This window comes from Eulemur rufifrons, chromosome 1, assembly GCF_041146395.1.
Source record: "Eulemur rufifrons isolate Redbay chromosome 1, OSU_ERuf_1, whole genome shotgun sequence".
Classification (NCBI taxonomy): Eukaryota; Metazoa; Chordata; class Mammalia; order Primates; family Lemuridae; genus Eulemur; species Eulemur rufifrons.
Genome location: NC_090983.1, coordinates 24,446,934 through 24,463,069, shown reverse-complemented (window position 1 = coordinate 24,463,069; position 16,136 = coordinate 24,446,934). Strand labels below are relative to the sequence as shown.

Sequence of the window (16,136 nt, the reverse complement as noted above, 5' to 3'; positions counted from 1 at the left end):
CTCTTTAAGTTTTTACTGTGGAAAAATTTCAAACAAACACAAAAGGAGACTAGAATAATGAACTCTCTTGTACCTATCCTTCAGCTTCAGCAATAATCACCTCATGAGCAATATTGTTTCATCTCTCTCCCAGCACTTTTTTGCTAGAGTATTTTAAAGCAAATCCCAAACACATCTTTTCATCTACATATATTAATATATTGGTGTGAATCCCTAACAAACTAACTGATAAAGTATGTATATTTATATAACCACAATGTATTATTACATCTAACAAAATTAATAATTCATTAATATAATCTAACAGCTAGTTTATGTTTAAATTTCTCTGTTTCAAAAATTGTGTGTATACAGCTGGTTTGTTCAAATAATCTCAACAGTCTACACATTGCATTTGGTTGATATGAGAATAAACATTTCTCTGATCTTTATGGTGAAAAAAAGAAAAAGAAGGCCGGGCGCGGTGGCTCACGCCTGTAATCCTAGTACTCTGGGAGGCCGAGGTGGGCGGATCGCTTGAGGTCAGGAGTTCAAGACCAGCCTGAGCAAGAGCGAGACCCCATCTCTACTAAAAAAATAGAAAGAAATTATATGGACAGCTAAAAATACATATAGAAAAAACTAGCCGGGCATGGTGGTGCATGCCTGTAGTCCCAGCTACTCGGGAGGCTGAGACAGGAAGATCGCTTGAGCCCAGGAGTTTGAGGTTGCTGTGAGCTAGGCTGACGCCATGGCACTCACTCTAGCCTGGGCAACAGAGTGAGACTCTGTCTCAAAAAAAAAAAAAAAAAAAAAAGAGAAAAAGAAAAAGAACAAACATTTCTATGTGGTTACAATTGTAGCAAACAAGTAAAATATTTTCATCTTTTTATCTCAGAACATTCTTTGAAAAATGTTTCCATCTTTACATGAACTTTTAAGATATTTTTTAAGGTTGCATATTCCACCATTGTATATAATTTAAACATGTCTCTATTATGCTCTTCAAGTTGTTGCTAATTTTTCATTATCACAAAAAATGTTAAGATGAATGTAGTTGTAAATAAAGGTTGTTTCATACTTAGGATTCGATTACTGAAAATGGAATAATTGGGTCAGAATACAGTTAACAGTTCAGTAAACATTTATTGTGAGCAGGTACAAAAGTAAACAAGCTTTTTAACCACAGTGAGCTTATAAAAGGAATATATAGTTTAAAGGCCTTGTAAATGTATCTCACAGTGCTTCCAAAAAGGCTTGTATCAATTCTTAATGTTATCTGAAATATCTGAGGGTGCAAGGTTTACTAGAGTCATGACAGAATTGATGATTATACTATTTAAACTTATTAATGTAATGGGCAAAAATAGTAAACATGCACCCAGTGTCTGACACAAGCATTATTACGTTATTATGTTAGCTATTATTATCAAGTAAATCTAGTTTTTCTCTAATTCTTTTAAGATAACCATTTTTAACATTTAACTTTTTTTTTTTTTTTTTTTTTTTTGAGACAGAGTGTCACTCTGTTGCCCCGGGCTAGAGTGCCATGGCATCAGCCTAGCTCACAGCAACCTCAAACTCCTGGGCTCAAAGTGATCCTCCTGCCTCAGCCTCCCGAGTAGGTGGGACTACAGGCATGCGCCACCATGCCTGGTGAATTTTTCTATATATATTTTTAGCTGTCCATATAATTTCTTTCTATTTTTAGTATAGATGGGGGTCTCGCTCTTGCTCAGGCTGGTCTGGAACTCCTGAGCTCAAACGATCCGCCTGCCTCGGCCTCCCAGAGTGCTCGGATTACAGGCGTGAGCCACCACGCCCGGCCAAACATTTAACTTTTTAATACATCTTAAATGTATTTTAATGTTCATCCATTTTAAATTTGTCCTAATACAGTATATGAGGGAGGCATCTCATTTTTTATTTCTTCCAAGAGTCATTATTTAATACCACCAATTACACAGGAAACTTAATTGTTTAGAGCTGCGATCCACAATACCTGGGCTGCGAACCAGTACCAGTCTGTAGCCTGTTAGGAATCAGGCTGCACAGAAGGAGGTGAGTGGTGGGCAAGAGAGCGAAGCTTCATCTGTATTTACAGCTGTTCCCTATCGCTCCTCATCCCCCAGCCACAACCCCCACCCACCCCTCTGCTACCCATCTGTGGAAAAATTGTCTTCCATGAAACTGGTCCCTGGTACCAAAAAGGTTGGGGACCACTGGTTTAGAGCATGGCTCTGAGCCACATTGCTTGTGTTTAAATCTTGGCTCTACCATTACTCAAATGTGATTTGGGGAAGGTTAGTCAAGCAGAATAATAAAAATACCTGTCTCACAGGGCTGTACAGATTAAAAGAATTAACTAATACAAAGCCCTTCAACCAGGGCTGGCATATAAGAAATGCTTCATAAGAACCTGTTGTCGGGGAGGCGGTGGCAAGATAAAAATAAAAAACAAAGAAAAAAAAAAGAAAGATAAAAAAAGAAAAAGAACCTGTTGTCATTATTATTTATTGACTAGGCTATCCTTTTCACACTGATAGGAAGTATCATTTTCGTCATATAATGAACCTGTGGGTCTGTCTCTAGGCTTTTTATTTAGTTCCCTTGATCTGGCTTCCATCCACCACATTTTAATGATTATAACTTTATAATACATTTTGATATCTCACACTTATCTTTTAGAAATTTTATTGGCTACGCTTCAACATTTTCCCTCTGAAGTAAACTTTAGAATAACTTTGTTCCAAAAGAATGCCTCTGTGATTCTGATAAGAATTGCATTCTATTTATAAATTAATTGGGAGAAAACTGACATTCTTATGTTACAATACTGTCTTGGAACAGGATATTTCTCTCTTTATAGGAATGTCCTCTTACATTCCTCCTCAGGAAACTTTTGAAGTTTTCTTTATGTAGGTCCTTGTTAAGTTTGATCCAAAATATTTTATATTTTCATTGTCAATGTTTCTGGGATAATTCATTCAATTGTATATGATATATAGTTATTACTGGTACTTATAAATACTGCTGATTTTTATAAATTTTTTAAAAATAAAACTCCAGTTCTAACAGGTATTCATTTAACTCTTTTCAGGTAAATGATTATTTCATCTGGAAATAATTTATCTTAATTTGTTTGACTTTTTTGATGTTAAGATTTTAACTTTGCAGATAATCAAAACATGTTGATGTTTTTCTTTCTTCTAATTGCTTCCAAGTATAGACAATGTCCTCAAACCCCATTCACAGCACTCAAGTTTTATTTTGTAGTTTTAATGTTTTATTTAAAATTCTTGGAGCTAACTATAATTTATTTTCATTATGGTATAAAATGAGTGTGCAGAAAAAAACTTTACTCAGAAGGACAATAACAATACCATTTATTGAATAACAATACTGTTTATTGAATGGTTCTCCACTTTCTCTTCTCATTGATATACAGTTCTTCCCTGATTATATAATAAACTATGTAGTCTGCTTCATCCACCTATTTTCCTAAATATAAGCAAAATATAATCTATGCTAACAATTACGGCTTTTTGTCATGTTTCCATATTTGTTGGGCTAGATTTTCTCAATACTTTTTCCAGTAATTTCTTTAATATTTTTCCCTGTTTAAGTCTTCTCAGTGGGCCTTAGAGTTATTTTGCTAAGTCAAGCAAATTCTATTAGAACTTTCAGTTACATTGCATTAAACATATAAACTAATAGGAAGAATAGATATTCTTATTAATCTTACCATTGAGGAATGCTGTTTCTCCACATTTATTTAATTTTTCTATTATATTTACCAGTAATATTTCATAATTTTCATTCAATATACATTTTTTAAGATTGTTCCTTTGTGTTTTCTACTTGTGTGTGCGTGATTTGTGAAAAGTGAATATTAAAAATTAAGGATTTACTTTTATTCTTCTGTTAAATTTTATTTCCTTAGAATTGAAAAATAATAAGGATGAAGGATGTAAAACGGTATATAAAGTACAAGAATTGTAAATATGACATACCAGGTGATGGAGCTATGATACAGTCGCCTACAAATTTATTTTCAGCAAGATCTCCTTTTATTTCACTCTTTTTTAACAATGTTTCAAAGTGAAAATGAAGAGGCAGATCTGGAAAAATACAGTGAAAAAAGTATTTTAAGTGAACACCACTCTTTACAGACTACAATATTAAGATTGCTTTTTTCTATAAATAGCACATAAGCCTAGAAAAATAAGCAAAAGTTTGAAAAGTAATAACTATCAGAAGTGGCAAGATACTCTTTCTGAGCATGTTGGGAGAAATATTTTGGAAATTACTGATTAGGTGTACTTAGTAAACAAACTAAAAAAAGAACAGCTGAACAACCTCATGAACTTTCTAAAATAGTACATAACATGAACAGTAATTATAACTATTAAATACTATTCACAGATGAATGGAAACAAATGTACCCAAGACGTCTTTAAGAAAACCTGCAGCCAAACCTGGCTGATTCTAAATCCATTCCACTTCACCCCCACAAACTTTGCATCTGAAATAATGAGGTTTCCAAAAAATATAATTACATAGTTTTAATTACTTGGGGGAAAACCACTATAATTCAAATCCAATCTTTTATGAAAACATCAAGTTTCACATTCCCTTAGTTTACTAATATTACACATCACAAATCTTTTACAAAAAACTAAAACTATTTGACAAACTAGTTCTCTTTCCTTAAATAGAGACACTCAATTGGCCATGTTTACATTCTCACAACCAAAGAGGAGCTAAGTAATAAAGTAGATGTGCTTCACATTTATTAACACCTTAACTGCCACGTGAGGTGTATTTAACTCACACTACTTTTGAGCAGGGGGCCTCAAGAAGCATATGTAATTCACACATCTCTTTACCTTGGGAGCAGCATGAACTATTTTTCAAGTTGCATATAACTCATGCACAGAAAACAATAAAAAATAACAATTTTTCATTAAATTAGAAAGGATCATTTTGTTTTTGAAGTTTTTGTTCGATTTTTGTAATAAAACACCATGATCCCAAGAACAAAAATTTTTTTTCTAGTGTGGCAGTCAGTGTGTTAAAGGAGTTTTTTTTTAATTAAGAAAGTAAAAACAGAATCATCTTTAAGATAATTTATTAATAAGGACACCTAAACTTTCCCTGAAAAACCAATATTTTATAAAGCAGTTGATATATTGAAAATTTTGCTACTGAAAGAAGATACGTTTTTTAAGAAAACTATGAACAAATAAATCAGGATAGACCCAGGAAGAGTCTGGATTTTAAAGAAAAGATGTCTCTCTCCCTCAAATGATGTATTTTAGTGGTAGGTCTATACTCAAGTGTGGAATATACAAAAAGAAAAAAATTGGTTCATAAGAATCATCATGGAGTTTGTCCCCAGAGACAGAGTCAGGATGGGTTTGAATCTTACTACTATAATATGATCATATGAAAACTTTACGACAAAATGAAAATGAGACTATAAATTAAATATTCTCCCTTACATGCTGCGTAAAGATATCAGGATTCTGATATTGTCCAATTACCTAAACGTAAGTTTGTTTCTGCAAAGAAATACTACTTACTTTTATAAAGAAAATATCACCTATTCTACTACTATTCTTTGTGAGTTCTGGGAAAATGTGATGTAACAAGAGAAAGTCCTTGTTTACTTACATACCTTTCTTCGTACCCATACTGTGACCTGTAGACTTTTATCAAGATATTCCATAGCACTTTATAGTTTACATTTCAGTTGTCTTAAACAAGAGCGCAAGTACTTTGAGGGATTTATTTGTATTTATACTCCTAGCACCTATTCATTACTTTGTATATAGTAAGTATTGAGATTTTTATTAAATGAATGCAAGAAGGAATGGATAACCCTAACCAGTAGGTAAATAAGCTAATTTTATTTATTAGAGGGGGCATAAGAGTCTTAGTATAAGGGATATTTATATTAGCTTTCAGAATTATGTCATCAGAGAAATATATTTGCTAATAATAAAACAGGCAGTAAAGTAATGGTTAGGAGTTTGGTTCTGGAGAATGACTACCTAAGATTAAATACTGGGTCATCATTTATTAGCTGAGTAATCCTGAATAAGTAACTTAACATCTCTAAGCTTTATTTTCTCTTATGTAAAATGAAGAAGACAAAAGTATCTATTCTGGAGTTGTGAGCACTAAACAAAAGTAATGTGCAAAAAAAAAAAGAAAAAAAAAAAGTAATGTGCTTAGTATATATAGGGCCCAATGTATGCTAAGACTAAATGTTAGGTGCATTATTATTGTTATATTATTATTTCTTCCTATTATTAAGGTTTTTCTCAAAGGTGGAATCATATAGTTCCGGTTAGAAACTTAATTTCAAAGTATGGTGGAGCTAAGAATTCACTCTACTACTGGTAAAAACTAGGCTAAGATTCAGGGCAGGGGGATAGGTACAAAAAATAGTGCTTTAAAAAAGAGGATCAGTTTCTTGATTTTGCAAATTTAAAAGATGATTAGAATCACAAGTTGAAAATGAAACAAAAGCCCATTTGAGATTATGCCCCAATAAAGAGAAGAACCTGAGATAACCAATGTGAGGGATGTTTCTACTCTAAATATTTACTTTAGTTCCAATATAAACAAGACTAAAAAGGTTCCCTTCCCCTCCAAAAAAAATCAAGAACTGGCAATTTAAAACCACCTTAGGGTCGTGAGGATATGCCTCATTTACTCAGTTATAGATTATAGATACTCAAGGTTCAAAAGTTGAACTATACTTATAGATGGACAGTTTTCTTCCCTCTTGGAAAAATTCAGTACAGACTATAAATGGAGGAATATATGGCAGGGAAAACTCCACGCAAATCAGAACATTAGAAAAAGAACACTGAATTATTATTACTGAGAAGCATCTCAACAGCACAGCCATGTCACCAATAAAATGCTAACAATTAAATAAAGAGGATGAAAACCTAGTTATTTCCCAAAGTCAGTCAAATTGGTTTGGAAGGGATTAAAGAATCAACGTAGAACATTAACTCTGCATATGACTAAATTAATTCCTCATAGGAACTGTTTAGTTCTAATGTCTAGTGACAAAGTAATGGATAAAAATAAAATTTTATTAGATTCCCTGTACTTATAGGATTCAATATCACTTTAGAATAAAATCCAGAGTTACTTAAAAATTTTTATGAGGAGGCTTACCTGATGGCAATGATAGAACAGAATGGAAAGAGGAATCTAACTCTGATACACGTTCTCTTAATAGCTGAGACTCTGAATTGTGTTCAAAGCTACTCCAAATTGAAGCTGACTGTAGGCAAGGCATTTGTGTAGTATTTAAAAATGTTTCTTTTGAAGGCAAAGTCTGCAAGGAAAAAAAAAATAATTCAAACATTTCATATTTGCTTGAAAACAGAATAAGAGACAGTGTAACAGTTATAATACAGTGTATGAATGACAACAGAAGAATATCCTGGCTTAATAAGCTGCCTTGGATGAAACACTTCAAAATGACATAGAATAAGTGAGACAAGCCATTGAAGAATTGGCCATGAATCTGGTGAGATTTGACTAGACCCTTTTTGGTTTTTCAAAATGAAGAACAATGTCTATGAAAATGGTTCTTTCTCTCATCTTAGGAAATCACAGTAAAGAGAAAAGAATCCATGAATGTGGCATAGCTCATTTATTTAAGTCATCTTTAATTTCATTCAATAAAACTTTATAAATTTCTTCTGTAAAAGTACTACACATATTTTGTCAGATGTATTCCTAATGACCTTTAATACTTATTATTTCCATTGTAAAAGGGATTTAAAAATACAATTAACTTTTAAATACTGAATGTATCCTACAACTTTGCTAAACTTTCTTATTCTAATAATACATAGAATCTTTTAATCTTCTATTTAATCATATTAGTTGCAAATAACAATTTAATTTCTTTCATTCAATTCTAATATGTTTAAGGCTGGGCGCTGTGGCTCACACCTGTAATCCTAGCACTCTGGAAGGCCAAGGCGGGAGGATCGCTCGAGGTCAGGAGTTCGAGACCAGCCTGAGCAAGAGTGAGACCCCCGTCTCTACTAAAAATAGAAAGAAATGATCTGGCCAACTAAAAATATATACAGAAAAAATTAGCTGGGCATGGTGGCGCATGCCTGTAATCCCAGCTACTCGAGAGGCTGACACAGGAGGATCGCTTAAGCCCAGGAGTTTGAGGTTGCTGTGAGCTAGGCTGATGCCACGGCACTCTAGCCTGGGCAACAAAGTGAGACTCTGTCTCAAAAAAAAAAAAAAAAAAAAAAGTATAAAAAAAAAAAGAAAAAAAATGTTTATTATTAGGTTATTAAGTATGGACTGTCTGATTTCCTTAGTACTAAGTTTGATAGTTGATATCTGACATTTCACTTTGACATTTCTTTTTTTTTTAATTGTGAAGGTACATCCTCATTCTTTCAAATGCATGCTGTGGCTTGTGATTATCTTTCAATTTTTTTTTTTTTTTTTTTTTTGAGACAGAGTCTCGGCTCTGTTGCCCGGGCTAGAGTGCTGTGGTGTCAGCCTAGCTCACAGCAACCTCAAACTCCTGGGCCCAAGCGATCCTTCTGCCTCAGCCTCCCGAGTAGTTGGGACTACAGGCATGCGCCACTATGCCCGGCTAATTTTTCCTATATATTTTTAGTTGTCCAGCTAATTTCTTTCTATTTTTAGTAGAGATGGGGGTCTCGCTCTTGCTCAGGCCGGTCTTGAATTCCGGAGGTCAAACGATCCACCTACGTCGGCCTCCCAGAGTGTTAGGATTACAGGCGTGAGCACCGTGCCCAGCTTTTTCAAATATTTTTACAGCAACTTTTGTGAAACCATGGATAAGTCAAAAATTCGTGTTATTTTTGAATATGAGTTCTGTTGTGGAAACAACGCAGTGCAGACAGCTCGAAATATCAATGAAGTGTTTGAGAAGGATGTGGCTAATGAATGCACAGTATGTCGTTGGTTTCAGAAGTTCTGTTCTGGTGATTTTAATCTTGAAAATGAGCCATGTGGACGACCTGAGACCAAGGTGGATAATGATGAGCTGAAAGCTGTAGCGGAAGTGAATCCATCTCAATCTATGCGTGAATTAGCAGCAAGGTTTGACATTACTATTCCAACAATATTGGACCATTTAAAACAAATGGGCAAGGTAAAGAAGCCAGATAGATGGTTACTGCATGAATTAAACAAGCATCAGAATAAAAATCGTCTCGAAGCTTGCCTTTCTTTGCTGTCACAACATAAAGGCAAACCATTTCTACACCGTCTTGTTACACATGATGAAAAATGGATTCTTTTGACAATCCCAAGCATTTGGCACAATGGTTGGATAAAGATGAAGTGCTGAAACACAGTCCAAAATTCAATATTCATCAGAAAAAAAAAAAAAAAGCTAATGGTGTCTGTTTGGTGGTCCAGCTCTGGTATTATCCACTACAGTTTCATGAAACCTGGTCAGTCGATTACAGCAGATGTCTACTGCAACCAATTATATGAAATGATGAGGATGCTTGCGATTAAGAAGCCAAGATTGGTCAATAGAGATGGACCAAACCTCTTGTAAGATCACACGTTGAAAAACACAATGCTGCTCAAACTACAGAAGCTGGACTTAGAAACACTCTGTCATCCACTGTATTCACCAGACCTTGTACCAACCAACTACTACTTCTTCCAGGCTTTGGACCACTTCTTGCAAGGAAAAATATTCAATTTTCAACAAGCTGTGGAAAATGCCTTTTGCAATTTCATCACCACTTGCTCTCCAGGCTTCTTCGCTGCTGGCATAAATAAGCTACCGTTAAGATGGCAAAACTGTGTCAATAGTTTAGGCACATCCTTTGATTAATTGTACTGCATCTTGTTTGAGATATAATAAACTACACTTTTGATTCGAAATTGGAAATTTCATATTTAATGACCTAATATTACTTAGGGGGTTCTAACCATGCTAGAATAGTCCAGTAATGAATAGAAATGATCAAAGGAGATATTCTTGTTTTGTTCCTGATATAACATGAATGGTTTTAATTTATCAGAATGAAGAATGATGTGCATTGCAGGAGTTTTTTTTTTTTTTTTTTGTATGTTCTCTATCAGGATATATTCCTAGCTTGCCAAAAACTTTTAAAAATATGTTAACATTGAATTTAATCATACTTTTTCTGAATCTATTAAAACGATTACTTGGCTTTTCTTCTTTAATCTATTAATGTGGTGAACTGCATTAACAGATTGTTAAAAGTCAAACTGAACATATTATTCTTGAGGAATCTTCCTAGGGGCTTATCAAGTTTATTAACCATTTCAAAGAGCCACCAAGTGGACTTGATGACTTTCTATATTGTTTGTCTGTTTTATATTTGATTGATTCCTACCCTGCTTTAAGATTAATCAAATATTTACATTTTTCCCCTATGTTAACTTATACTTATGCATTCTTTTACTTTCTTTTAGTGTTTTCCCTAGTAATTACAATGTTTATCTTTAACGTATTGGTTTTTACGGTATAATAAAAATTATTCCTTTTACCATTTCCCTGAAAACTCTGAGACATTAGAACACTTTAACTCATTTACTCTCTTATTTCTTTTTGTGTTGTTGTTAGGCATTTTAATTCTACGTATATTTATAGCTCTATATTACTATTACTGCTTTTGCTATTGACATTTATGTATACTGCCTACATATTTATCCCTTCTCATTGCTTTAGCTCCTTCCTATAATTTCCTACTTCCATCTGGGATCATATTTCTTCTCCCTTTATTATTATAATGTAGATTTGCTGACAACAAATTCTCTCAGTTTTTATTTATCTGAAGCATTTATATATTATCTTTTTTTTTTTTTTTAATAGGATCTTGATCTGTTGCCTGGGCTAGAGTACAGTGGCATCCTCATAGCTCACTGCAGCCTCCAACTCCTGGGCTAGAGGGATCTCTTGGCTCAGCCTCACAAGTAGCTGGGACAACAAGTGCGCACCCATGCCCAGCTAATTTTTTTTTTTTTTTAATTTTTTGTAGAGACAGGGTCTCACTATGTTGACTCAGGCTAGTCTCAAAATCCTGGCCTCAAATGATCCTCCTGTCTCAGAGCCTTCCAAAGTGCTAGGATTATAGGCATGAACCACCATGCCCAGCCATGTATATTATCATTTTTTAATGATATTTTTTGTGGCTCTAAATTCTGGGTTGGATTTTTTTTTTCTTTCAGTACTTTAAGGATACTTTCATTCCTCTGGCTTCCATTGTTCCTACTGAGTAGTTAGCTATAGGTCTTATTGTCCTCATTTAAGACAATGTGTCATTTTTCCCTCTGGCTTCTTTTACTAGTTTCTCTGTGTCTTCATTTTTTTAGCATGCTTACCATAAGATACTGTCTTAGTCTGTTTGGGTTGCTATAAAAAACTACTATAAACTGGGTGGCTTATAAATAACAGAAATTTATTTCTCACAGTTCTGGAGGCTGCAAAGTCCTAGATCAAAGGGCTAGCAGATTTGGTGTCTGGAAAGGGTCCACTTTCTTATGCACAGAAGGCCATCTCTTTGCTGTAACCTCAGATGGCAGAAGAGGGCTGGGAGCTCTCTGGGTCCTTTTTATAATGGTACTAATTCCATTCATAAGGGCTGACCCTTATGACCAAGTAACCTCCCAAAGGTCCTACCTCCAAATACCATCACATTGGGGATTATGTTTCTACATATGCATTTTGAGGGGGGCATATTCAGTCTATAGCATTCCATCTCAGACCCCTCAAATTCCATTAGACCTGAAGGCTCCAGAATAATCCTATTTTGCTTTATGCTCTGCCTTCCAGACCTACTGGGGCTCTGATCCTGCCTCCAAAGCTATCACAGGTTAGAGTCTCAAGCCTGTGGCTCCCCCTGGTGGTGATCCTGCCTCTGCCATTCTTGCCAACTGGGGTCAGGCCTGTGGCTCTCCCAGGCTGGAATCGTGCACCAGTGGGTTTTCCAGGCAAAGCCCAAGCCACAGTTCCCTGTGTGCTGGTAGAGACTGTGCTGTGTTGACACCACCAAAATTTGCCACCTGTGCCTTCTACAGGGCTAGCCACCATAACCTGTGCTCCACTAGGACTCACTGGAGCCACCCCTGGGTTAGCTGGAGGCACCAGCGTGGGGAGCAGATGGGAGATGCCACTGGGCGGTGCATGCTGAGGTAGCATAGGCTCTGGTGGTCCCACATTTGAAACTGCTCCACCCCCAGGGCCTTTGCACTCTGCCTTTGATGGGAGGGCAGCTCTGATGATCTCTAAATTGCCTTCAGAGTAATAGTGGTTGCAGAAACCAGCTCTCTGGAGTCATATTAGACCTCTGCTAACCTTTCCATTTCTTTTTTCTCTGTGCTTCATTTTGTATAATTTCATTCAGGTCTATCTTCCAACTCAATTCTCTCTTCAGCTGTATCTATCTACCTCTTAGTTATATTAGCAATTTTCTAATTTATTTTCCTTAAATATAGTAAACTTATCTTTATATTCTGTATAATCCTAATATCTGTAGTTATTTTTGTAGCTATATATGTGTGTGTATATGTGTATATATGTGTATACATATAAACACACATGTATGTATTTTATAGAGATTTTATATTTACATATATATGCATGCATATACATATGTGTAATTTTCTTTTCTTTCTACTATCATCATGTTGCCTTACTATTATGTGTTTTATAATTTTTTTTCTTATTAGGAATTCATTTTTGTTGAAACTTTATTCATTGGATTTTTAGAAGTTTCTCTTGACAGTTCATTACCCTAGAAAGGATGTATATTTGTTTTAGCCAGCTATCTGGAACAGTAGCTAACCTATTTTAAAAGCCAATTCTTGTCTTTTTTTTTTTTTTTTTTTAAGTAAAGCACTTGGGTAGCCTGATTTCAGACTTCAAAGATGAAAGAGATCTCACTTGTTATAATTCTATTTATAGCAGAGACTCTATTTTCCCTTTTCAGACAGAGCCCAAGGCAGAGAAAGGCAAGTTCTTGTCCCAGGTTTGAGTTGTAGTTCACCCACTCACAAAGTCATTATCCTATAGAAACTCTTGGCTTTATGCAGGATCTCTAAAATGACTCTTCATGTCTTCCCGTTTGTAAGTTTTGCCTCTAGTCACTCTCAAGAATATTAAAAATTTCTGTTGGATTTAATTGGAAGATACTCATAAGAAATCTTCAGGCTTCAATGGTCACTTCTTTTCTAGATTCTTGGTATGTTTCCCTTTTTTCTTTAGTTCTCTCTCTTTCTTTTCTTTTTTTATTTGAGACAGAGTCTTGCTCTGTCACCTGGGTAGAATGCCTTGGCATCATCGTAGCTCATTGCAACCTCAAACTCCTGGGCTCAAGCCATCCTCCTGCCTCAACCTTCCAAGTAGCTGGGACTACAGGTATGCGCCACCATGCCCAGCTCATTTTTTTCTATATAGTTTTAGTTGTCCATCTAATTTCTTTCTATTTTTTTTAGTAGAGACAGGGTCTCGCTCTTGCTCAGGCTGGTCTCGAACTCCTGAGCTCAAAATTTGGTAATTCTAAATAATCCAGGTTCAAAGAAGAAGTCAGATAAGCAATTAGAAATATTTTGAACTGAAAACATAATTGAAGTTTGTGTGATGCTGAAGCAGTGCTCAAAAGGAAAATTTCAGCATTATTTACTCATATTAGAAAAAAAGAATGACTGAACATCAATTTTATAAGTTATCACTTTAAGCTAGAAAAACAAAGGCAATTAAACCCAAAAGTAAGCACCATTTACATGTGATACCACAAGAATGGCTAAAATGAAAAGGACTGATAATATTTTGTTATAGTAAGGAGAGGGAACAAGTGGAATGCTCATATATTGCTGATGGTAATGTAAAATGATACCATCCAAAACAATGACACAAAAAGTTGTACAAGAATATTTATAGCAGCTTTATTCATAATAGCCCCAACCAGCAACCCAAATGTCCAACAGCAGATGAATGGATAAACAAGTTGTGATATAGTCACAAGATGATAAAATACTATTGTTTTATATTCTCTTTTAATCCTCATTCTCCTATATTCTCTTTCATTTCCCCTCCCCCCACTGGCAACCATTGTAATGTGTCTGATCTGGATCCTTTTATTTGTATGTATTATTGTAGAACATACTGTAATTTTGATATTTAAATCTACATAAATGGTATTGTCCTGGAAATCTCATTCTGGGTCCCTTTGTCTATATTGAGCCAGTTCCCATATACTGTATTACTGTAAGTCAGCATCTAGTAGTCCTACCACCTATCCACACTCCCCCCTTTTTTTTGAAAGTACACTTAAGTTGCTATTCATGGACCTTTACTTGTCAATATTCATTTTTGAATAAGTTACTAAGTTTAAAAAAAAATCCACTTAAAATTTTGACTAAGATTACCTTCAATTCAGGAAACTGAATGTCTCCCACTGAGACTTTATTTTATATCCTGTATAAAAACTTTAATTTCTATAGCAGTCTTATGTATTTTTCGTCAAGTTTCAGAAAACTGACAATCTGCTTTTGGGAATGTATCTTGTTTTTTAATTATATTTCTAATTGGTTATTACTTACGAGGAGAAATGGTTTTAGTTCTAATAATTTATTGATTCTGTTGTATTTTTCTATGAAATTATTTCATCTCAAAATAATGACAATTTTATTTTACTCCTAGGTTCAAAATAATTTTCCTTCAGAACTTTGGAGACATTGCTCCATTTTCTTCTATCATCTAGAGTCATTAATGAGAATTTCAGTGGCAGTTTCATTCTTATTCATTATAGGTCATGCATTGCTTTTGTTAGCTTTATTTTCCCTTCAGATGCTTTAAGATCTTATGTTTTAGATATTCAGAAATTTCATGAGAATCTATTCAGGCATGGGCTATTTGTTTTAATTCATAATGCTGAACAGTTTGTGGATCTTTTCTTTTTTCTTTTTTTTTTTTTGAGATAGAGTCTCATTCTGTTGCCCGGGCTAGAGTGCCATGGCATTAGCCTAGCTCACAGCAACCTCACACTCCTGGGCTCAAGTAATCCTTCTGCCTCAGCCTCCTGAGTAGCTGGGATTACAGGCATGCGCCACCATGCCCAGCTCATTTTTTTCTATATAGTTTTAGTTGTCCATCTAATTTCTTTCTATTTTTTTTAGTAGAGACAGTGTCTCGCTCTTGCTCAGGCTGGTCTCGAACTCCTGAGCTCAAATGATCTGCTCGCCTTGGCCTCCCAGATTGCTAGGATTACAAGCGTGAGCCACCGTGCCCGGCCTTGTGGACCTTTTCAAACTGAAGACATGTATCTTCTTTTTAGCTGTGGGAAATACTCATGTTCAATTTTTCTCTGTGTTCTGGGAGATTTCTTTGACCTTATATTCCAATTCTTATACTAAAATTTTAATTCCAGCAATTTTTAATTTCTAAAGGTACTTTTATATTACAATAGGCCATTCTGGAAGTTATTTTCTGCTCTTCGAATTAGTTCTTTCCACCAAGGTCAGCTATATTCTCTCAGCCTTTCTTGCTGCTGATTTTTGCTCATAGTTTAATCACTCAGATATACTGGCATGCTTTAACTCTATCTAGACTTCTGTGTGGCTTGTTCCCTCTTCCCTTCAATCAAGTCTCTAATCAAATGTCAATTACTCCAGAAAGACCTTCATGCTATCGTATCTAAAATAAACTCCCCTTTCCCCCAGAAAACTCTATCTCCTTTAGTTCTATATTTTTTTCCAAATCATATCATTAGTTAAAATTTATATTGTTTTTCTCTTCCCATTGAATATAAGCTCCATGAAGGCAAGAACCTTTAAATCATGTTCATCATGGTATCTCCAATGTGTAGGCATTGTGTGGCACATAGTAGGTACTTTGTATTTCTTAACTAGAAAATAAAAGAAGGGAGGGAAGAAAACAAAGAGGAAAAACATAATAAATAGATTATTCTAAATAGCTGTATGTGCCTCTGGTATTACGTATGAAGGACTATTTCCCCAATAGTTCTTCCTGAATGGAAAGACTAGAAATTTAGCATACACAGGTTTTGCATACATGGATAGGACTTGTCAACTGGCAGACTTAACCTAGTAGAATTCTGCGTCCCCCAAATCTCATTCAT

The 16,136-nt window shown here is 34.9% G+C and overlaps 1 protein-coding gene across 2 annotated transcripts in view; it reads right to left on the bottom strand.

Moving 5' to 3' along the window:
* The window catches only part of KANSL1L (KAT8 regulatory NSL complex subunit 1 like), a 115,377-nt gene that overhangs the window by 14,901 nt on the left and 84,340 nt on the right, over positions 1-16,136 (bottom strand). For both annotated transcript variants that reach the window (XM_069467619.1, XM_069467629.1), the window contains exons 6-7: positions 7,180-7,342; positions 3,993-4,100 (exon numbers count right to left, since the gene is read on the bottom strand). In XM_069467619.1, the coding sequence (XP_069323720.1) occupies positions 3,993-4,100; positions 7,180-7,342 (271 nt within the window). The remainder of the gene's footprint in view (positions 1-3,992; positions 4,101-7,179; positions 7,343-16,136) is intronic.